This window comes from Fringilla coelebs (genome assembly GCF_963513975.1).
Source record: "Fringilla coelebs genome assembly, chromosome: 2".
In the NCBI taxonomy this organism is placed as follows: domain Eukaryota; kingdom Metazoa; phylum Chordata; class Aves; order Passeriformes; family Fringillidae; genus Fringilla; species Fringilla coelebs.
This window is the reverse complement of record NC_140029.1, coordinates 100,667,755-100,691,762: the sequence shown is the minus strand read 5'-3', so window position 1 is coordinate 100,691,762 and position 24,008 is coordinate 100,667,755. Positions and strand designations below refer to the sequence as shown.

The following is a 24,008-nucleotide window of genomic DNA, read 5'->3' as shown; positions in this document are numbered from 1 at the left end:
GAATGACTCCTGTGTGTGGGTGTCTAGCAAGTCTAACAAGTACAGAGGAATTTTACGGCCCGTTTTTTCTCTGAGCATCGCCAGCCTACGAAGACCGAGGCTCGTATGTCGAAAGAACCCGTCTGTCAGAGCGCGGCCTCGCAGCGGCAGCGCTGAGGTGGCACAGCCGGCAAGGAGGAGCCGCCATGTCGGCCGGCAGGGGGCGGGGCCCTGCCCGGCGCACGCGCGCGGCTCGCGCAGGCCCGGCCTCGCTCCGGCTCCTTCTCTCTGCCCTGCCACGTACGGGCGGCGGCGGCGGCCGTGCCCGGGGCTGGACGGGGGGGCTGCACCGGCGGGACGGCGGAGAAGCCAGAGTAAGAGAGCCGGGGGTGCTCCCGGGAGCAGCCGCGCGTGGAAGTGGCGGGAAGGAGGGAGAGAGGGGCAGATTTGGGTTTGGGGTGAGCCGACCGCCCCCTCCTCCCGGCCCCATCGTTCCCCGGTGCCAGGGGCGACGCGGCCCCTGGCGGAGGGGCCGGGAGACCCCTCGCGTCCCCCCGGCCGCGGCTGAGGGAGGCGGAAAGCGCCCGCGGCCTCCTGGGCCCGCGGAACGGGAGATCCCGGGATCCCTGCCTCTTCACGGCCGGGTGTTTCCCGGGTCACCCAGCCGCTTTCCTTCGGGAGCCCCAAGAGCTGCCGGCTCCTCACTGCCGGGCAGGGATTGGCTGTGCTTTCTGTTCCCCTTTGGGCCGGGCCTGCCCGAATGGGAACTGGAGAAAACAGAAAAGAGCTCTTCTCCGTTCTGCTCCCTCGCGTCACCCCCCCGCCTGTGTTGGGAAAACTCATGGCTCTCGGGTGGCTTTTGGGAGGCACTCCTGTTTGCTCGTGTTTCTGTCGGCGTCACTCTAATCCTGAACCCTGTTTTGATCAGAAAAAATTAGAGCAGGAGTGTCTGTCCTTCCCTTGCCTGGGCAAGGCTGTTTTTCTCTGCTGCTGCTGCGCAGAAAGGGTAGTGAAATGCAACGTGGTCATGAGATGCTGGTTTTAGAGGGGATCCTGAAGTGACTGGCCTAGATTGGGCAATCCCTGTCCCCATGCACAGATTAGTGCTTGATGTGAATGGAAAATGAGCCAGGAGGGAAGGAAAAGTCGGTACCTGCAAAATGCAGGAAGGTTAGAAAGATGTCAGTGTGATTCTTATGGAAAGCAGTCTGTAGTCTGAAAGAAGGAGATATAAATGTTTTTTAGTTGGTTGATTGGTCCCCACCCCAGGAAAGTAGACACTGATTTTGTTAAAAAGCTCATTAGTGTGCATTCTGGATGTGTTTTCTGTAGAACTCTCTCAGTGGAGTCATCCATTTAGCTGTGTCACAGTGAGGGAAAAGGCTTTAGTGCTGTGTAATTCAGCAAGTTGAGTATTTCACATAGTTTTCTGTAACAGTTGCAAACAACTGCAGTGTTTAGAATCTGTGTCTTTAAATCTGGACACCTTCAAGCAGAATGGAGAACAGCTAGACCAAAAAAAGTGTATTTACTCTCCTGCTACCTTTTCTTAGTCAGTGATGGACAGCAGGTTTCTGTGGGTAATAAGGCATTACAGTAGCTCCTTTCCTTGCACAAAGAAATGAGTGATCCATTTGATCTGTTGAAAGGCACATTTGATCTGTGTCCACAAAAATGTGTGTATGTTTAGGACTTAGAGATGAGGTCCAGTTCTTACTGTTAACAGTTCCTGAGTAGCCTATATTGTAATGCTGAAGAAGCAAAACCAGATCTAACACTTAAACAAGGTGAGGGGGTAGCTAAATGAACTCTTTGGTTCAAGCACTCTTAGACGCATTATCTGTATTTGTCTAGTGCAGTAAACTTACCTGGAGCTGTAGCAGGTCTGGGGTGAAAGGGGTGCTATCTTCATGCCTTACTTATATCATAAAATGTGAGTGAGGCATCAGAAAAGTAGTCTCTTCCTGTTCCTCTGCTTAGTGTGTCACAGCATTCTCTCACTGTCAGGAGCAGGCACAACCCTTTTTAAAGAGGAGCATTTCGTACCCAGGATGAGGGGAGCAGCTGCCAGCCTTTGAGAGCCAGAGAGTGGCTTTGTGTCTTTTCGGGGGTTTGCTTGTCCTCTCTCTTCATCCTGTACGTTCCAGTTTACTTCCAGTTGAGTTGAAAGAGGAGAGCTGGGAAGCCCAGCTTTATGTGAATAAAGGGGAGCATACTTTTTTTCTCTGGTTAGTAGTGAATCATCTGAAAATCAGATTATGGATTTTTGAATTTGGCTGTGCATGTGAAAGAGAGGAGTTGCCAGGAGGGTGCACCATGGGGTCAAAAGGGAGGAGCCAGGGGTGTTCCCTATTGGACTGTTCTGTATGCTAAATCATCTCTTGATTTTAGTCCTGGAAAGGAATACATTACTGTTAGGAATTCCTACATGCCATTAGAAAATTAAAAAAAATAAATATTTTATTACAAAATTGGAAGTCTTGTTTGAGATCTTTTTTAGATGAATGCAAATTCTACAATACTCAAAAGTGTAAATTTGATTGCTACAATATGGATAAAGCGAGGGCTTTTTATATTGCATATATTCACTAAGATGTTCTAAAGTGAAAGATTGATGTGAATTGTGTCATTCTAGGGAAGTGTGACTGTAAATATGTTTATTTTCTGATGCAGCTTCCTGTTCCCTGCATTGATAGTGCATGGCGGCTTATCCTAACTCTGTCCTGAAGTGAGGTGGGAAACCTATCCAATAATCCAGCATCACTAAACAGACAAGGTAATGATAAATGTATATTTTTGGAAAGGAGATTGAAGGAAACCTGTGGCTCGACCCTGTTTTATTTTTAAAGCTTAAATTAAAAAAAAATCCCACCAACCAACTTGTGCAAAACCCTATGCTTTTAAATGTAATTTAGAGTTAATTAGGTTGGGTTGATGTGCCTGCAGTCAAGACTCCTATGTTGCAAAAGCTGAATAATGCATTAGTGAGCATTAATAATACTATAAACCTCTCAATTTCATCACAGTGCCTCAGCAGCAAGGTGGCTCTGTTAGTTGCTGGTCCCTTTTCCCTGCAGTTAGGCTGTATCCTACTACCTCTTCTTACGTGTGATGAGAAGAGTCAGTTTTGTTCAATAATTGCTTGTATCTTGTATCTTTTTGGGCTAAACAAAGGGCTTTGCCTGAAATCTTTGCTTTGTATTAAGTTAATTACCAGCAGCTGCAGAAATTTCATTGCAGTCTAAAGATAGCATTATACTCCGTCTTGTTAATGCAAAATACTGTCACTGAAACAGTAGAGTTAAATATATAGAGGTGCATCAAGTAGTGTATTAAAGGCTTTAGCTGAGTGTCCTGTTTCTGGTAGGAGAGAACTTTCACTGCAGTACTTCAAAAATAGACTGACTATAGCAGAATTCATTTTTCTCATAAGGCACTGTGTTATAACACCCTTAAAGGTAAAAGAAAAATAGCTGCATGTCTCTGAGGGTTCTTCTTGTACAAGAGAATGAACAATGTGCTTGCGTGCATGTGGCTCCAGAAATCTTGAGTTGGATGTCGGCTGCCTATGTTTTAAGATCTCCAGTAATTGTATTTCAAATGTTAAGATAATTGCTTCTTTAGTTGCTCCTCACTCCAGATTTATTGTTTTGGCCCTGTCCAAAACAGTGAAAATAGGGGGACATTTGACTAACTACTTGGATCTCTTGTTGTGGTTTTTTTTCCCCTCTTATTCCTTTTTTGCATAACTTTGCTGTAGTTTCAGATGTAGTTACATTTTTAAATGTAAAGCCTTAGTGTTTTTAAATGAAAGATGCTTAATACAAAGTGGTAATTTTTAAATTTTCTTAACTAAAATGTTAAAGATGTAACAGAAGTATCTGCTGTGTGCTGCCAGGACACAAGATGACTGCGCTTCCTATTTAGTTGGAGCAGTTGTTCACCTCTTAAAATGCTGAGAGTAACAGACTGTTCTGATCATGTGTTGAGCCCAATGAGTAGTTAATGCGTGGTTTATTGAGCTGCTTTTAAAAGTCTGAAATCTTGGTTAAAATATCCCAATCAAAGTTTTCAAAAATTAAAAAATTGTGTATCTTCCTTTCTGGAGAGGAACCCTCAGTGAGTTCTGATCATCCATGTGATAAAACCAATGTTTAGCTCTGCCCTTATTTGTTCAGAAAAGAGTACATGATTCAGGTTGATCCCCTTAGTAAAGCTACCTTAGAGCCTGGAATCTTTAAGATACTTGTTCTGGCAGTCTTTTAAGTGAAAAAAAGCGCCATTTGTTCTTTTTCATAATGGGGGGCATGTAAAAGTAATCAAATTAGCTGGTAATGTAAAGCTTCAGAACTGTAATCAGACATATTAAAATAACTAACAGTTATTTTCTGAAATATTCCTAATGTTTTGCTGCTAGCAGGTCTGAGGTGATAAGGAATCCATCATGAATGGGCAGCTGGACTTAAGTGGGAAGCTGATCATCAAAGCTCAGCTTGGGGAAGATATTAGGAGAATCCCTATTCATAATGAAGATATCACCTATGATGAATTGGTGCTAATGATGCAAAGAGTTTTTAGAGGAAAACTTCTGAGCAATGATGAAGTCACAATAAAATACAAAGATGAAGGTAAGGTTTAATTACTACTCTTGAGGTTTAATTGGCGACTGTTGCTCTGATATGGTTTATCGATGGATAGAAACTTTTAGAATTGTACAGTGTCACAGGCAAATGGAAGTGATTTCTTGTGAAATCTTTTTGATCAGAAACAATAGAAACTGTATTTCATTATCTACTGTTATGCTCTATTAACAGCATTTCCTCCATTTTTTCCTGAAATATTTCCTTAATTTTTCTCTCTGAAAGTGCACTTTTTGCTGTTACAAGAAGTTGATTGCAGGTTTTTCTTCTGTTCATTGATTTAATAATTTTCTTTGAGTTTTCAGTGGTTTTGTAGGTGTAAAGAGAATAAACATGTATGACCTAACACAAGTTCTTATAAGAATGAAAACTTGATCTATGTGGTAGTAAGTCTTGATTGTTTTTGTCCATCAATAAAGATTAGAAAAAAACTTCTAATGCATTGTTTCAAGTTAAATTTTATCTTTTCTCTCTGGGACCATTTGAATCTGTTGCACATTGGTTGTTCCAAAGAAAATATTTATTGATGATTAATGTTAAAACAAACATAACCTTAAGGACTTCCACAGAATGAGGAGCAAATGAGGAGAGCCCCATTTGAGATGCATTTAGGCAGAAAGTTGTGATTGGAGGGCTTTTCCTCTTTGAATGTCAATGGGGCATGGATAAGTTACATAATTTGGGACAGAGGGATCGTGTTCATAAAATGAAACTTGGAATGAAGTGATTAAATCCAAAGTCTCTTAAAGAATGATGATTATGCTGTTGCACAGTAAAAAGTGCCATGTTACTGAAGCATTCTGGGTCATTTATCTTTATAGCCCTAGGAAACTTTAGTGCTGCCTGTGCTGCCTAAAATGTCAACTTCTGTTCATATACCTAAGCAATAAAATTTCACTTCGAATAACCCTGAGACATTTTTTGAGGTTCATGAAGTTTTTGAGATGCTACTTACCAAAACTGTAAGTAGCGTGCATTTTCGGTCTTGACTAATATTTTGGGTCTTGATCTCTAGTGAGAGGGAGCTCAGTGGGTTTGTGGTTGTTTTGTTTTCCCTCTTACCACATTTTTTTTCTTTCTGAAATGAGGAAGGTAAAAGGAGATGGGATGCTTTTTCATTAGATTAAATCAAGTTAGTTACTTTGTTTTTTCTGCATTCTTACCTGTGCTTGAAGTAGTGTCATTTAGGGGTTTTGGTGTATACTACTGTTTTATTCGAAATAAGATAATCATGTATGATGGAGACAGTAATTACAGTTTCATTCTTTGGTTGTCTTTCACAGTCTAGAGACTTCCTGCTTTCACTTTTAGTTTTCTTTGTCTCAGCACTGTATTTGGTTTGCATGGCCAGGTTTTGGTAGTGGGGGGGCTACAGGGGGGTCAAAAGCCAGGCAGCTTCAGGACAGACGTGCCACTGGCCAAGGCTAAATCAGTCAGACATGGTAGTAATGCCTCTGAGATAACATGTTTAAGAGTAGAAAAAAAAGTTACGGCACAGATGTAGTTTTGACTAGAGAAGAGAGGAGCAAGAATATGTGAGAGGAATAGCTCTGCAGACACCAAGGTCACTGGGGAAGGAGGGGCAGAAAGTGCTCCAGGCAGCAGAGCAGAGATTCCCCTGCAGCCCATGGTGCTGACCGGAGTGAGGCAGAATGTGCTCATGGAGGTCCATGGAAGTGCATCCTGTGGAGGAGCCTTACGCTAGAGCAGCTGCATGTCTGAGAAGAGGCTGTGACCCTGTGGGAGGCCTGTGCTGAAACAGGTTCCTGGCAGGACCCAGGGAGAGAGGAGCCCATGCTCAAGCACATTTCCTGGTAGGACTTGTGGCCCTGTGGGGGACCCATGCTGGAGCAGGCTGTTCTTGAAGGACTGCACCCAGAAGAAAAGTGACCCACACTGGAGCAGTTCCTGGAGAACTGTTGTCAATAGGATGCACTCACATTGGAGAAGTTTGTGGAGGACTCGCCCATGGGAGGGACCTCAGGCTGAAGCAGAGGAAGGACTCCTCTGCCTGAGCAGTGGCAGAAGCCATAACCTTCATTCCATGTGTCTCTGCACCACTAGGGGAAGAAGAGATAGAGCTGGAAAGGAAGGAGGGATTGAAAGGTGAATTATTTGCTTTGATTTTGACTGGTAATAAATTCAGTTAATCTCCCCAAGTTGAGTCTGTTTGGCCCATGAGGGTAATTTATTTGTGATCTCTCCCTAACATTACTATGGAGTATTTCTCATTATACAAGGCAAGAAAATCTAAATTGTGAAATGTAATCAAGGTTAACTGTAGAATGTAGGAGAATGAGTTTTAGAATCGTGTGGCAAAATTAATTCATATTTATTTTTCTTCTAAGCTTAGACTGCTGAATTGTAAATTCATAAAAAAAGGAAAATAAAAATAGGAAGAGCAATGCATTCTCATAATACTAACAATTAAGACATGATGAATTTGACCAATACCCAGAGGTACTCATTAGAAAAACACAATCCAAGTAGATCTAAGGATTTATGTTACAAAACTGTATCTTGTCTTTTGTTCTCCGTCCTGGCCACTTGTGGAGGGGAGTGATGGAGTGGCCTTGGTGGGATGCCCTTGGCACCCAGCCAGGGTTAACCCACCACGCAGAATGTACTACTGTTCCACTGTGATTTCAGTGTATGTTATGCTAGCTGATGATCACTGCTGTAAACTGTGTGGTAACTGATCATCACTACTGTAAACAAATTAATGTTCTTGCTATCAGAATTGTGAGTGATCAAGGAAAAGATTAACAAGGCTTCAGTTTGCTTGTCATATGAAAGCTGTTACATTCTTCATTTCAGCTAAGCTAAGATTCTTCTTTAAATCTATTTCAGTTGTTAGATGCATATACATTGGATTATATACATTTTAGCAATTTCTGTTTTGTTATTTATCCCTGCAGACCTGCAGGAATGCTTGTCTGGATCTGTTATGAGGAGATAGCTTAAATTGGTCTAATGACATCCACTCCTTCCTCCATCTGTGTCTTCTCTGAATTCATATGCACAGTCTTTCAGTGTTCAAAGAATGTTTCATCTACCCCTCCATATTCCTACATTATATTTACGTTATGTGGTGCTTTTATTAATTACCAGAGAAAAGAAGCCTCAGGTTGAATGCTGCTTTGTGAAGTCAAGTTTTATATTCAATCTTTCAGACTCCTGAGCTAAGGAAATTGCTCTGCTAGATGTGAAACAATTTTCATGTGCTTTTTAAAGTTCTTGAACACACATAACCTGATGTCAGCTAAAAAACCTCAACCCCAAACAAACTAATGATGACTGTCAGCAGTGAATTTGTATGAATCAAAGAGTAAAATTGCATCTTAAACACACCACGCAACTGAGTTACACATGCTAAAAGGCCCTATGGAGCCAATAACAGGATTTTTACTTTTTTTTTGAGTTATGCTTGAATTTAAAACAGGGTGTAATGTGAGATTGGTCTTTTTGCTCTTGTTCTTCATTACCTTGTAATTGAAGATTGTTTACTCATGCTGCATGTATTCAAGCTGCTGTGCTAGTCAGTAATCTCTCAGCCTTTGGTAAATATACTAGAGTGAAGGAAAACTACATTTTGATGTAGTATGGTTTTTTGATTGTGTAGGGTTTTGTGGTTTGTTTTAGTTTTTTTTCAGAAATGAACTAAATGAGAAATAAAAGGGTGGGTAAGTCTAATAGATAATGAAGCTTAGTAGATGAGGAAACAGTTGGCAGGGTGAAGGAATGAGTCAGATTTCTAATGTCATGAGTACATCATGGTGATGCAGCATTAATGCTGAAATACCTTGCAGCCCAGTGGTTAGTTTAAGGGAGTCACTAGTTTATAGAAAGAAAAAAGTCAAATTGTCATAGCCAAGAATGGGAAATTGCAGAGAGGTAAAGCAATGTCCCTTGTAAAAATGAGAAAGATAGATAAATCCCTAAAATAGCAAGATTAGAATGGAAAATAAAGGAAAGTCTGTTTTATTTTTCAACAGAAAATAATTAACATTGTGTAATTTTATCTGTGTCATGGTAACAGGAATTAAGCTTCATTGGCATTCCTTAAGATGAGTTTTTTTGCTATATCTAATATACTTAAATTGTCAGACACTTCTATGGCTTGACATATACCTTATGATTCCTAGCTTATACTTTACTTGGATAATAATTTGATGGCTGTCAATAGGAATCATAGAAGTGACTTTATGCATCTAACAAGATTCTGTACTTGGTACTTCTCAGCCTTTTTTTTTCTGCTAGCAATTTAAAATAGAAAATTTGTTCATTATTCTTAATGCCTTCTACCTAAAGGTTAAAATAGGTGAGGGAGAATTAGGATGGAATGATCCCAGTTCTTTTGGGTGACATTAATCCATGTAAGCCATGTGTATTGATGTGCATGTTCATTTCACTGTGCAGGATAGACTGTTTAGAACATGCATCTTTGTTCAGGCTGTGAATCTGACTGTTGAGTGGTATGACAGAAGAGTATCAAAGGATGGGTTGTCAATGTTGTGGGTTGCTAAGAGAAGTAATTATAATTTATTGTGTTACCATGATAATAAGGAATAGAAGGGCTTTGTGTTAAGACACTGGTGGATTTTGGTGTCAGCATTTAGGAAAGGTTACTGAAAAGCTGGAGAAAGTGTTGAGTTGGAGGGACCACACACCTCATCGCACCCCTCTTTACTGCCAAAGCAAAAAAAGATCTGTTTAACTTTGATAAAGTCTGATTGTTCAAGTCCTGTTATGGATCATAATGGCAAACTGGGACACTGAGCCTCCTCTTCTGGCACTGGTGAGGTGGCACCAGGGAGGTTGCATGTCTGTGTCTGTGCTCTCTTTTAATGGGCGCACTCCAGGACAAAAAGAACTCGGAAAAGCTGTAGAGGGGTCTAGCAGGGTGTGGTGAGGACAGGGAGGGGCTTTGTGCAGGTGGGAGCATTGGAGGAAGCTGGGCTTATTGACTGTGCTGCAGAGGGGGCTGAGGGAAGAACCAGTGGAAAGGGAGTTGCAATGTGAGCATTGTGACCATTGAGTGCAGTGTGACCATTGAATGTGAGCAATTTGCAGTAGCAGCAGATGGCAGCAGCCAGAAATTGCAGTTTGAGAGGCTGAGCATGAGTTTTGGCCAGGAGGGCAGTGTGTCACTGGAACAGGCTGCCTGGTGGGGTTTGGAGCCCTTGCTTCTGGAGACTTTCCAGTCTCTACTCAGAGAATCCATGACTGATACTGCTATCAACAGATGTCTTTGAGATTGTGAAAGTGAAAACAGGACATTAAAAATGTCTTGGTAGACAACACTATTTCTTTCAGGAAAACTTGAGAATTATTTTATATGCCATCACTTTATTTGTGTTTTTAACTTCATTTTGTTAGAAAGCACTTTCTTTGAAGAATGACAGGCACTGTGAGGTGTTATTAATAGTACTTAAGAAAACCTTCCTTTGCAGAGGTGTTACTTGTAGTCAGGGAGGACAAAATTAGAATATGTAGTTCTTCAAATTCTGAGCTGTTTCTTCTTGATATCATGTGTTTTATTACTATTCATACTGAAGCATTAATTTATTTGAAAATTTTAGCCGTAACTTAGATACAGTTTGCCCTTGTCACCAATGTGTAAGGAATTTATATACGCTCAGAATTTTTAGGCAGTAATTGGTAATGAAAAATATGTTCCTGTGTCTGTCCACAGAGCCTGCTTGCTACAGTGTTTTGTGGAGGAGCCTAGGCAGCCTGGAGTTGGCTTTGTTCCAAGCTGTGTGGCATTTATCTAAACACTGTTGCTTTTCAAGGTGAAACTTCACTAGGTGCTGTTTCACCTCAGTTATGAAACTGCTCAGGCAGGAAGTGTTCCTGCTATCCCTTGTGCCAGTACGCATTTTCCTGATAATGTGCTCTCACTCTTGCCTTTGCACTGCTTAGCTTGGGTTCATTAAAGCTATGAATAACCTGTTGAACATGTTAAACACCAGAAAATCTGTCCTGCCAATGACAATAGTCTTGTTTTAGTTGTGATTTTGTTGAGTAAGCAAAGATGTTAACATAGCTTTCCTTGACTCAACTTAAAAATCGTGAGAGACCACACTTAATGGGAACTTGGTATCTCTTTTGAGGATTAATACAATTAAAGGTGATCAGTGCTTTGTGCATAGCCCTTTGTATCTTAAGAATAAATTATCCCATCAAGTTCTAATAAAGTTCCTGGGACAGATGGCAATGTGGAAATTCATTAGGATCCTCTGACATGTGGCATGGAAGAAATGCATGCCTAAGAGCTGTGACTTTGAAATTCCTGTTTAAGAAGTTTTCTTCTAACTATTTTGGCATCTTCGTGTCTTCATACTTGTGAGTTACAGCTGAGAGAGATCTTTACTATTCACTTCTACACATGAACTTTGGTTTTCAGCAAGGGAATGATAATAGTCTTCAACTCATGTTCTGAATATGTATCTGAGAAAGTGTTCTAGACATTTGAAATTTTATTTTGGTTTTTAAAAATTGAATTGGGTTTGGCTTTTGCCATTTATCTGACTCTTGTCTGTTGATGAGCAGCATGGTTCTGGAGCCACTTGGTGTAGGCATTTCACTTATAACTGGTAGCATCATTCTTCCTGGTGTTGGGCTTCATGGACTCTTACCTCTAATATTTCATCCTGTATGTAAACATAAAAGAATGATGAACTATATGGAACATCAAAGGGCTAATGTCAGAAGACTCCCTTTAGGAGCCATTCATGCTTCTGTCTTGCCTTCTGTGCACAATTTCTCTGCACACTGATTCTTGCACTAAAATAATAAACATTTTTTCTAGCGAATTCACAATCAAGTAGGAAAGTTATTTTTGAGTAATGAAGGAACACTTCTGTCCTGATGTGAAGCTCAGTAGTCATAGGCTGTGATTTTAATGTAACTTTTTCTTGTTCTTTTCAGATGGAGATCTTATAACAATTTTTGATAGCTCAGATCTCTCCTTTGCAATTCAATGCAGTAGGATACTTAAGCTGACATTGTTTGGTAAGTATAGAATACAGTGTATTTCTGTTTCTTTTAAATAATACTTATTAACATTCAGGCAGTGGACTTCACTGAGAGGTACAAAATACTTTGTCACCTCAGAAGGTGAAAAAAATGCAATCAGTAAGTTGGTACTGCTGAGTTAATGCATTATAGCTGTTTTCTTGGTGTTTTTTATGAGACTTCCAAACTTATTGGAAATGGAAACTACTGCTTTTTTGCACTTGCTCAAAGTGTAAAAAGCATTAAAGTATTTTGCATGTGTGCATATACGTGTGATCAGTGGTTCTTTCTTCCTTAGTGCCCTTTTCCATGTTCTCTTCCACTGTAGCATTTGTGGGGTTTTCTTCACAGGTGCATGAGATTTCGAAGCTGACATCACACAGTGGTACACTGCTCCAAACTAGTGTCAGTTGCTAGGAGTTGAATAGATGTTAATGTTTATCCTTTAGCCTTTGTGCACAAGTTCTTTATTTTCAAACTACCATAGGTAACTTAGCATGTAGTTCCAAGCCTTTAACTTGGACACTGACCTTATTTATGAATTGCAGTAGTGTTGTGTGGACTGCGTTAGTTATAAAGGGACACTTTCCAGAACCACCGCATCATTCAGGGTATATTCAGGGAAATGAGTAAACAATGCAGACACTTACTGTGGACTTTGATACTTTTTAGCTTTTTCTGAACTGAGATTATATTAAAGAAACAGTAAGCTCTAGAATGAGTTCAGTCTGTGTGGACTAAACTTTGTCACTTCGAACTTGGCAAAGGGTGATGATGCTGCAAGCAAGTAAAAGTTGGAATTTTTTGATCATCTTAAACTTGATGTTACTACAGTCTTAAGTTTATGTAATTGCTGTTTTGCAGTGAATGGCCAACCAAGACCCCTAGAATCTAACCAGGTGAAGTACCTGCGCCGAGAGCTGATAGAACTTCGCAATAAAGTCAATCGTTTACTGGACTGTTTAGAACCGCCAGCGGAACCAGGGCTTTCCACTAATCTGCCTGAGAGTGGTAGGCAGCCTGGCAAAGAGTTGTTTGCTTTGATTTGCAGAGTGGTGTGCTGTTTAACAAAGTGAAATATGGATCATTTTTAATTGTTGCTTGATGGCCCAGAACTTAATTTTTAATGCTTTAGTTATTTCAGAGACAATTTTTGTTTGATGTATTTAGAGTAAAGCCCTTAACTAATTTAGGAATGAAACTTCAGAATCCCAGGTTTTGTTGCAATGTACGAAAACACTGTAACTAACACCTGTGAACTCCAGCAATGTCTTTTGAGGGCTTTTAGCCAAATTAATAGTTTGTTGTTGCTGAAGAGTTCTTGCTCGCAGTTGAGTAGTCCCTCTGCTTACTTTGGGCTAGCTCTGGTGCTTATCTTGTGTTGCTAAGCAAGTTTGATTCACTAAAACACTAAGAAGTGAATTCAGCAAAAATTATATCCACTTTTTTTGCCAGGTTAGGAAATTGAATCCACACATTTTGCGCTCAGACCAGCATCAGAGCTGTCTCAGGGTAAGCAGCACGAGGGTACAGGTAGGGGTGGGAAAGGATTTTTGGGGGAGGGCAAAATGGGAAAGAAAGTCTTATTCTCACAGGTTTGAGGTGTTGATCTCCTAGCTTAAGGCAGTTGTACTGCAAATATTCTATCTCTCTGTGCTTAACTACAGAGTTTAGGTAAGCTGGACACAGAAAATAATGACACAAAGCCATGAAGTACTGTGCTCTGAGTAAAGAGGTGAACCGATAACATCAGCCTGCCTTTTAGGAAATGTTGCTTTTGTATTTGCACTTGGAAATTTTACTGCTTTTGTTGCTTAAAAAAATCCCAGCCCTGTTCCTACAATACATGCAATTAGTAATTTCAGTGGAATACCATGGATTCTGGTTGCAAACTATTTGGAAGGAGGTTAGAGAGATGATCTGAGGGTAAACAAAACTAGCCAGTATGTATCTCTCTGTAGTTGCTTGCTTTTAACAGAAAACGTATCGCTATTAGGTAAGGCATTTCTGAGCAGTTCAGCTACGTGTATAGTTGCAAAGATCTCAACTTCACCTGTCAGCTTAGGAAAGATTAGTGAAGAAAGAGTACAAACCAGAAACTGCAGATGATAAAATACCATAGTAAGTTGGAACTATGCTGTATGTTTTCCTAATTTTGGATTCTTTGTGGCCAGTTCATTTGTTTGAAGCAGGAGCTTTGTGCCTTTGAATTTCAGAATCATGATATATGATATTGATAGTCCACAGTGTTAGTGTATCTTTAGGTAACTGTGAAAGAAACCCAAGCTTTGTGATCCATCCCAGTTTGAGATAGATCAGTGATTCTTCACTGCTCTCCTAACATGCACATTACAACAGTGAAATTTATAAAGCCCCCCAGCTGTGCGGTGTTGCGATTGGTGCAGTGCAGTGTGTGTGTGTGCTGGTGTTTCAGTTCTGGAGAGCTGGTAACCGGGCGTTTTGCTTTGTAGATGCTGTAGATGGTAGGGACGAAAAACCTGCTGCTGCTGACGCTAATGTTAAGCCATCCACTCAAGTTATAGCAGCGAGCATGTCTGCATTCGATCCGCTAAAGAACCAGGATGAAATCAGCAAGAATGTCATGTCAGCCTTTGGCTTGACAGATGATCAGGTGTCAGGTAAGGATGTGGCTGGTGTAAAGGAAAGCTAAACCTGTTCATAATCAATTGCTCCAGTTTTGATTTGTCACAAAGCATTTGTATGTTGGATGTATTAAGCTGTGTTCTGTGTTCACTATGTCTTTTCAGAATTCTAAAACTTGCTATGTTAAGGTGTTGTGTCTGTGTGCTGACTTTTGTATACAAAATATTGAAATGCTGCTGTTGATTTTAGCATTGTGTTTAGGTTGGAGTACAAAATGGCTTCATTTTTTCAAAATTTGAATTACTTAAAGCTATTGTGTGGGCTAACTTAATTGGTATCTGCCCCTGATAGTAGAACTCACTCCTCTCTGCTTTAAGGTTTGATCTTGCAGTTCATGTTCTTGGCTTGTGCTTCTGCTGTTTGGGTCATTCAGAATGTGTTGTATGATCCCACCTTTTCTCTGTTTCATTTTAGAAGTGAATAGAATGAACATTTTCACTGTTAACAGAAAGGAATAATATACTTGTCTGAATTATATTTATTTTTGAAGAGCTGAAAGACGTCTGGCCCTAGTAATAGAATACTATGGATATGAAAACTGACTATTCTAAACTGAATGCTGTCAACTTGAGACAGGATAACTGAAGCTAGAAAAGCAGTGTAGAATGTGATGAGGAGTGTGATGCAGAACTTAGAGAAGTGATTTTGCACAGAACCTGTGCAGGCCTGGCAAGGTTTAGTGGTTCATTGAAACATGAGAATGGAACTGCTGTCAGCTAACAGGATTTGCTGTGTACTCTCGTCTCCAGAGCAAGTGAGTTTATATGATGTGTGAAGTAATGATACAAATGAGCAAACCAGTATGAACTGGAGGTCGTTCCTCCAGTGTGCCTGCCATGGCAAAAGTGGGGAGTAAAAGTAATAGATCTGCACTGTGTGATTGTGACTGTGCAGCATCAAAAGTTGTACCCACAGACAGTGGTTGATTTCAATATGAAGTACAGGTCTGTGGACCAGGCCTATTGTGTGACCTCTTCCTCCTTGGCACATTTTGGGTATTATCACAGCATGGTTCTTTCATAAACCAGACGGTACTTGAAAACTTGCAGTGGGCTATCTGAACAAGTGAAGCACAAGTGGCAGAAAATTTGAGGTTTTTTTTTGAATGAGTGGTTTTGATCAGTGATATTTCAATATTTTTGTCTCCATAATTCTTCGGTCAAGTAATTTCCCTCTCTCAGTTCTTTGAATGTGCAAAGAACTCCACAGGGGACTGTTTAAGCAGGGTATAAGAAATCCCATTTCTAAAGCTGTAATCCTGCAGTTATGTACATAAATGTGAATCAAGTAATAGGCAGATTTAATTAACTTTCCCCTAATAAGGTTAACATGAAAACACAATGAGGGACTTGCTGGATGCATATTTATATTGTGTAAATGTAACTGTCTTAAAATTGCACATGTATTGGCAGCAGTTCTAGTACTTGTGCTTAACTTAAAGCGTGTATTTGAAAGTAGTGTCTCTTAGCATTCATACAGCTGGAAAGATCCAGGTTTAAGCTGCCTTGTTTCTAACAAAATATTTTGCATTAAATTGTAGTATAATATATTTGTTCACATGTGTGTTTCAGAACTTCTTACTAATGTAGAGAAAATTTGAATTCCCAGTTTCCATGCTGTCTTTGGGTGTCAGCTGGAATATTTTCAGAATTAGCAGAGCAGACAATTGCTTTGAGACTCAAGCCTGCCATATCCTGGCTGGGAGTGTGATTTTAACACCTCTTTAGAGGTTTTCTGTTCACGTGCTATTTGACTATCAGTAAAACACTTTGTGGCCTGGTCCATGTGTTTCACAGCAAGACGCTAATCCATTTGGATAGCTCCATGCAACCTTTTACCTTTCCTCCAGATAAGAAAAAATAGGTAAGTGCATGTTGTGTCCAAACGTGGCAGCTCCTCAGTGTGTGTGTGTGCAAGGTTAACACTTGAAGCTGTTGAAAAAATATGCTGTCATGAAGGGTTTTATCTCACAAATGAGTCAGGTTCCTCAGAAGAATGAAATCTGAGTGACCTAGAGATAGGTGGAAAATTCTGCCCCCCCCCGCCTGTCCCCCCTCCAGTATTTTCAAATGAAAGTTTAGGTGTGCAAATATACACTTAGTTTTTACTTGGGTATGACACACATGTAAATCTGAAGTGGAAAAAATGTTAAAAACATTGCAAGGGGGGGATCTTGTATTAGAATTTTTTAATTCCAACTTGGTGTTCATTTCACACACTCTGTTTTGTTCTTGCTCCTCTAGGACCACCCAGTGCCCCTGCAGAGGAGCGATCAGGAACGCCGGACAGCATCGCTTCCTCCTCTTCTGCAGCTCATCCCCCTGGGGTCCAGGCACAGCAGCCACCCTACCCCAGCACGCAGCCACAGACGGGGCAAGTGGAAGGTAAGCAGGGTGCTTTTCTACTGTCCAGGATGTGAAGGATGTTGTCTGATTCTGCCTTGAGTTAGCAGACCCAGAGTGGATACCAAACTGCAAATCCATGTGTGCTCCTAGGCAGACCAGCTTTTGTCCTTGCTGCCCGTGCTGGTCCATACAGAAACAGCAGATGGAGCAGTGGCTCTGTTTGAAAGGGCGGGTGGTGTAACACGAGAGAATTTTCATGGTACTGTTTTCTGCTTGCATCTGTGCTCTTGTCATACACTGTGTGTTGTGTCAAGCTTTCACTCAACTCACAGTTTGTGGACTTGTCTACTATGTATTAAAACTGTTGTTTACTCACCATTTCTATTTAACAGACTGGAGCTAGTATTTCATTGCTTCCTTTTTGTGTATGGCTCTGTGCTAGTAAGTTAAAACTCTGTAACCATCTTAAATGTGTGGTAGTTCCTTATAACTCCTGAGAGCTCAGCTGGCTCTCCTTTAAAGTTAAGGTCTTAACTCTGGTATTCAGATTTGTTTGCACTATGCCCTTAAAGTTATTTAGCTTCTCAAAATTTACATATTCTGAGCTTTCCTACATTTGGGCATCATTTCTTCGGGTGCTATTTTCTAAGTGCGCTGAGCCTTCAGACCTTCACACTTCTGGATTAAACTGTCTGTGAAATAACCTGCTTTGTTACTTCTTCCTCCATATGAAGAATAATATAAAATTGTTTCTGTGCTGGTATAGGCACAAGTGAGAGTCCCCTTATGCTTGCTTTACTGATGCTCAGGCAAGTGTGACATAGTGATCACAGTATCCACAATCACTTGGATTGTCTTGCCTGAAGGCAGAAAGTAACATTTTGATCAAGCACAGCATTTGAACAGCTGGTACTTATGTATAATACTTAAAGAGGGGTGAATACTGCTGGTTGAAGTGGAGCTTATGAAACACTTATTTTGCTGCTTTCAGCCTTTTCTTCCTCATTAGTCAAGTGTTATAGCAAGAGACATCTTTGTAGCTTAAAGATAGAGCAGTTTGGTGTTTATGTATAAAAGTTACTTTTGCAAAAAAGGGCTCCAGGTTCTTCTGTTGGCAGCCAGAAAACTTAATGTTCAGAAACCATATTCTCAGCTACTGAACTTGCATTTTGTGAGTTTAATTTTTTTACTTTAGTTTAATACAGTGAGGTAAGAATTTTAAGTGTTGCAGTTAAACTGGAACTGAAACAAAGAAGTGAAGCACTTAAAAGCAGTAGCAACACTAGCTTGGAATCCTGTATGGCTGCTAACACCAGGGAAAGGGAAGAGTATTTGTTTCAGTAAAACTCATCTTACTTGGAGAGAAGAGGTTATCTAGGCTCATGTATCAGAGTAGATGTGTGATTTTTCTAAACTTGGGTCAAGGAAAGTATAGTAGCAACAAGTACTAATTATAAAGGGTTTGATCTGTACTTTTATGTAGTTTTTATTATTGTTACTGCAGTCTTTTAAGTATTGATTATATTTTCTTCGCTCTGTGGTTCAGTCTTTGGTAAGAGATCAGAAGTAACTTTTGTCCTTGTTCATTAGAAATTAGAGATACATTGCTTATGCTGTACGTGGTATGTATGTGGTTAAGAGCAGTCTCTCACCAAAGTTGGTAATGTAAGTGCAATTATCAATTTTATTCCAAAGTGTTCAAAGAATTTTCTTTGGAACATGGAGTAGTTTTCTGTACTTCACGGAGGTTTGATAGCACCTCAGTCCAGTGGTAATGTGGGCACTTGTGCTGTCCCTACAAAGCCATAACCCAGGCAGAACTTTGGATAGGTTTTGATTGTTGGGTTTTCAACAGGATGGACTCACATAAATGGCACTGCTGGTGAACAGCAGGTTCTGTTAGAAACTAGTTTTGAAACTAGTTTGAAATTATTGGTTCAATTCATAAAAAAACCAAAATTCCCCAAGCTCTGCTTCCTTCACACACTTTCCCAGTACTTTGAAGATTAAACTGGTGATGCGAATCATGTGTAGGTCATTCTGGTGTATCAGGGTTTATTTATTAATGGCTTTCTCTGCCAGTAAATGCTGTGATGATTATGATTGGTTATTAGGTTGTTACGTGTGAATATCAAGTCACCTCACTTCTGTGTTCTGATACTACTAAAGGGCTGCCTCCCTTGAGAAGTTTTCAGCATTCACAAATTTGAATTAAATCAGTCCAGCAAAGATGTTCTAGTACAGTGCTGTGTCCTGTGGCCTCTGCTTTTCTATCACTAAATTCAGTCCTGAGCAGACACAAGAAGCGATTATATACGAATGTGGATGCTTTTTTAGTCTTTGCTGAAATACTTGTGAAATCTCAGTCCCATAAGCACTTCATGATATTCTAGGGAAAAGAATGTTGTGTGAATATATGTAAATGGTCTGTATTCTGAATCAGACTAAAAGTCTTTTTCAGTGCACAGGAACAATGGTAAATGCTGGCAGACCTTTCATTGCAATAAGCACTTCTAAGTACAAAACCAGACATCAGTGCTGTAGCTCATCTAGTTTTCAAAATAAAAACCCAGGAGAAAAAAAAACTGTGTCTGAGGACCCAGAGTATCCCTGCCTGTATTCATGGCTGTAAATTAAGAATGTTTTCTTAAATGGCACTGGAACACCTCTCTGTTCCTCACTAACACCTCAGCCCTGGAGAAGACAGCAACCCTACTCAGAAACCTTTGGTAAAACTCCATGCTGTTTCTTTGCTAACCCTTTACCTGGGATTTCCAGCAGGTGCCAGTGTGGTCTCTCTGTTAGCCTGTGGGGAGCTATCCCAAGTTAGGCAGCCTGCTGGTTATCCTCCCAGAACTTCCCCATGTCAAGTGAGCTTCAGAAAGAGAACTTTCTGAGTTTCTGATTCTTAATTATCAAGCTAACAGGCTTAAATTCTCTTCAAACATTGTGTTTTGCACTCTCATCATCCCACAATAATTGCACACCAAATAATATTTTAAGTGACTGCATCTGTATAAAGTACTCTAAACTCCATAGTGTGAATATACTGTTACTTTCAGCTGTAAGTAATACAGATAAAAGAAGAAATGAGTTACTTTAAATCAGTATGGACAGGGGTCTGTCTGGGAGAATGTGGAGCAGAGTTGAGTTGCTTTTGTCTCTGTGCAGCTCCGAACTTAGAGTTTACAGTCTATTTATACAGTCTGCTGATCCTTGCAGAATGAATAATACTACAGTAACACTTCATAATAGTAAAGTTTCCATGTCTGCTTCAGTTCAGCTAAGCTTTAGTTTTGGCACATAATTGATTTTGTTCTTTGACTGTGACTTCTAGAATGAAAACCAGCAGAAACATAAAGCTTCAACAGGACCCATAGGTTGTGTAAACAAATATTCTGCCTCTTCTGGCCAAGAAATTGAAAACAGTGAATGTAGGAAAAATAAGCATTGACTTGGACTACCAAGCTTAAGATTATATGGTTTTATTTTTGCTTTGGGTGTATACTGCTGAGTCTCTTAAGAAAACTTGGCGATGCTAAGAGAGGGATGTCTTATCTGGAAAATGTGGTCAGCATAAATAATGTACCACTTGCTTACAGTACTTGGTTGCAGAAATGGTCTTAAAAAGATAATCCAAACAGACAATCTGAGGGCATGTTTAACTTTTGAAGTACTTTAATTTACAGTGTAAGCTCTGGAGCAGTTATGAAGATGTTTAAAGATTCCTGGTTTGTTACCCACCAGAGTAGTGCTAACTAAGGTGCGTAGATTCTGGCAACCTTTGAAAAGGTGCAATAGTAAGCCTACATAACTCTTTAGATAAACTTCATTTAGTCAGAATAGCGTGTTTCAGAAACTAAAATCTGTACTTTGATGTCACTGGGTTTGTTTCTGTGATGTTGAACTGTCAGGGTGTCATTCACTGTAATGCACCAGGGTACTGGGCCTCAACGAAATGCATTTTTAATCCCTAGGTCAGATGTATCAGCAGTACCAGCAGCCTGGTTACCCTGCTCAGCAGCCGCAGGCTCAGCCCCAGCAGCAGTACGGCGTGCAGTACCCAGGTAAGCAGCTCTGCAGCAGCAGCTCCTGCAGTGCCCCACCCTGTCAAGCTTCAGTTCCTGACCCTGTGGGGCAGGTCAGGGTGCTGAGCTGCCCAGGTGCCTGTGTTCCTTATGGGAACCGACACAATTCAGAAATTGCCAGGGAGAGAGCGTTGTGGCTGTTTAAATTTTTAATATGTAGTCAAAGTTCAGTCCTGCTCGATTGTGACCAAAGGCAGACCTTGTTGCTAATCAGCAGAATGCCTTGTTAGAAAGGCAGGTAAAATGAATCACCTGAAGTGTGGGCAGCCTTCAGGATTATATTCTGCAGTCATGGGATTCTAGCAAGTAAGTGACTAAACATCCTAATTTAGCTTTCTTAAATATAAAAAGTGTCTAAAGATGGCCCCTAGTTCTTGTGTCTAGAATGTCTCCGTGTCCTAAATTTACTGATGCAAACACTGTAGTTGTCATTCAGTAAATCCTTGGCTAATAGACATAATGTAAACTCCAGAGAAACTTTCAAGTGATAGTTTTTCTTTTTTAGTTTTTGATTTTGCTGATACCTTAAGTAAAGGTGCCAATAGACTTGCAGGAGAATAATATTTTAGTGCACTAGAGGTTTATGTGCAGTGAAATACAAAAAGGTGGCTTTGGTGTATACCCGAAATAAACTTGACCTCAGAACTTTCAGTTCCTTTAGGAGCATCTGGCATCTAGGAATGCATAGTATGTGCTAGGAATGATAATCCAGATGAGGTTTAGGGATGAACCTGTTAGAGTAGATTCTGTAACAAATTACATTTTGCTTAATAATATTACAAAATGATACAAAGCATTTATCATTCCTTGTTTTAAAAAATCCTCCTTAAACTAAACAAGACTCCCATTAAGTGACTCAGAGCCAGTGTGACCTTTTCTTGGTGCACAGTGGGAGTGCATCACTTTTTATATAGATGAGAAGATTTGCAGAGCTCACGAAGAAATTCCATGCTTAGCTTGGATAAGAACCTTAGAATACATGGACTAAAGGTTTGTGCCTCAGACCATGTTCCTGTGCACTGTGTGAGAGCTTGTTGGTTTGAGTGTCTAAATGGTATCGTTCTCTACAGATTTCTCCCCCCCACATTTGTAATTAGAATACAAAGACAGATGTACTGAGGTATAATTTCAGAAGTAGCAAGCCTGTTGGAAGTAGAAGGGTCTGCCTGACACTCTAGGCTTAAAAACAGAGTGGGGAAACAAAGGAATTCCAATCTGCTTTCTAGACATATCCTACCATCGTCTAATCCATTATTTTACTGATCTTCCTGTGAAAACTGTAGTGCAATGTGAGTTTTGCTTTCCAATATCATCAAGTATGAATGAAATGCCACCAGAAACTTCCTGGGCACCTCTGTTTGTCATAACTTAGTTTACAATTAATCTTCAGAAACAGAGTTTGCTTTGAGGACTTCTTGACAGCAGCCTTTGGAGATGTTGAGTCATAGGATCTTTTTGTTTGTGTTGCTTTCGTTCTCATGAGTATTGTCTCCTTTCAAACCCATATCTCCCCAAGAGCAGGATACCTTCCCACTCTTGTAGATCTACTAGGCAACAGTGGCTATTTATACATGGGTGTAAAAATGGACCCCTCAGAGGTTTGTCTCATGAGTAAATTTTGATCCCAGTTTCAAGGTGAGTTTACTGCAGTGCATTCTTACCCTTACTCTTTCCATTTAGGGCTGTGCACTTTTAATAATTTGTGTGTCTGGTGTTTAATGCTGACAGGATTCCAGTCACTGGAGAGGTTTCATTGCAAGTAGCTGCAGGTGTGTTGGATAAAAGTAGCTATTTCTTCATGAAAGGACTTTGTTCCATTTTAAAATTTCTGAGAAGAGAAATTCCCTTTGGAAGCTAGTGTTATACAGAAAAATCAAGTTTGGGACATGTGTAAATGGAAGTTTTGTGCTGAAGTGTTCTGTTCTACATAACCTTTTCATATTTAACACTAAGGAACTGAAAACACCTATGATTTCACCAGTTTTTTTTTTTTAATATAAAACCCTGAGAGTATTGTCAAGACAGTTTAATTTGGAGGTTTTATTTGGGAAAAGGATTGAATTTTGCCTCATTTGCTAATGAAGACTATTTTTTGTGTGATTTTAGGGAAAAGACTACTTGCCTTTTTTTTTTATTTCTTGTCAGTCACAGGAAAACTTTTATAGTAATTGTTGTCAGTGTGCTGTGCTGCCACGGTGTGCACCGAAATCCTGCCCGTGCGCTTATGTAAAAGGCAGGAAAACTTGCAATTCACGCTTGGTTTGCCTTTTCTGTGCTTCCTGCATCGTTTTGCGTTTGTCGCTGTGAACATTAGGAACAAAAGGTCTTTCTGCAGGCACCCAGGGCTCCTTAGCGTCTCTCACCCCACCTTGCTCTCTGCCTTTCCAGCAGGCTACAGCCAGCCACAGCCCCCGTCGCAGCAAGCCCAGCAGTTCCCGGCCTACAGCCAGGCGGCCGCCCCGGCCCCGGCCGCCGCCTTCCCGGGGCAGGCGCAGCAGCTGCCGGCGCAGCAGCCACCGCAGTACCCGGCGGGCAGCTTCCCCCCGCAGCCCTACACCACGCAGGCCTCCCAGCCCGCTGCCTACAGCGGTTCCCAGGCGGCCCCGGGCACCTTCCAGCCGCGGCCCGGCTTCACCCCCCCGCCCGGCAGCACCATGACTCCCCCGCCCAGCGGGCCCAACCCCTACGCCCGCAGCCGTCCCCCTTTCGGGCCGCCGGGTTACACCCAGCCCGGGCCCGGCTACCGCTAAGGAGGTGCCCCGGAGACGGCGACTGACACGTGCGATTCCATCCCGACAGACTCCAGAATTTTTAATTGAGATTCCAAAACTGTAATGAGGCAAAACTATAGCTGTTAATTAAATTCTGCTGGGGGGAGGGAAATTACCAAATCTTTCCTGCTTTAAATTGTATTCGCTTCCTAGGTTAATTTGGGGCTGGGTGGTTTTTGGAAAACACTACTTAAATGTCTGTAAAGTGATTGACATTCTAGCTTGCCTTGTCTGAAGGATATGAAGATACTAGTTGGAAGTTTAGCCCACTTATCAGGCTTGTTTTTACTAATACCATGATGTACTAAATTAGATTCATTCTGGAGGTCAAACTAGATATGATGTATTATAAATTGTAATGTTCACATGGAAAAACTAATAAAAACCCTGAATCTATTAAATGCCTGATCTTGATTTTAGAAGTTAGGTAATACTGATGGAGACAACTGTGCTAAAACCAGTGTGCATGCTGGGTGCAAAGACTTCGTGGTGAAGAGCAGC

General features: G+C 40.8%; 1 protein-coding gene across 6 annotated transcripts; it reads left to right on the top strand.

The window, feature by feature from the left end:
* Positions 1 to 233: 233 nt before the first annotated feature.
* Positions 234 to 23,908, top strand: TFG (trafficking from ER to golgi regulator). 6 transcript variants are annotated; one of them, XM_084201458.1, is made up of 9 exons: positions 234 to 353; positions 2,653 to 2,755; positions 4,400 to 4,607; positions 11,553 to 11,636; positions 12,504 to 12,650; positions 14,111 to 14,278; positions 16,547 to 16,687; positions 20,626 to 20,715; positions 23,128 to 23,908. In XM_084201458.1, the coding sequence occupies exons 3-9, from the start codon at positions 4,424 to 4,426 to the stop codon at positions 23,484 to 23,486; spliced, it is 1,173 nt and encodes a 390-aa protein (XP_084057584.1). In that variant the 5' UTR covers positions 234 to 353; positions 2,653 to 2,755; positions 4,400 to 4,423; the 3' UTR covers positions 23,487 to 23,908. The 6 variants fall into 6 exon arrangements, with proteins under 6 accessions (XP_084057584.1, XP_084057582.1, XP_084057583.1 ...); XM_084201456.1 differs by having other exon boundaries at positions 23,125 to 23,908; XM_084201457.1 differs by having other exon boundaries at positions 4,397 to 4,607; positions 23,125 to 23,908.
* The last annotated feature ends 100 nt before the right edge of the window (positions 23,909 to 24,008 follow it).

What these genes read in the sequence shown, in the direction of transcription:
- TFG (XM_084201456.1), top strand. Translation starts at nt 4,424, where the DNA reads ATGAATGGGCAGCTGGACTTAAGTGGGAAGCTGATCATCAAAGCTCAG. An exon ending in CACTAATCTGCCTGAGAGTG is followed by an intron (nt 12,651 to 14,110) that starts GTAGGCAGCCTG and finishes TTTGCTTTGTAG; the next exon opens with ATGCTGTAGATGGTAGGGAC. An exon ending in GACAGATGATCAGGTGTCAG is followed by an intron (nt 14,279 to 16,546) that starts GTAAGGATGTGG and finishes TTGCTCCTCTAG; the next exon opens with GACCACCCAGTGCCCCTGCA.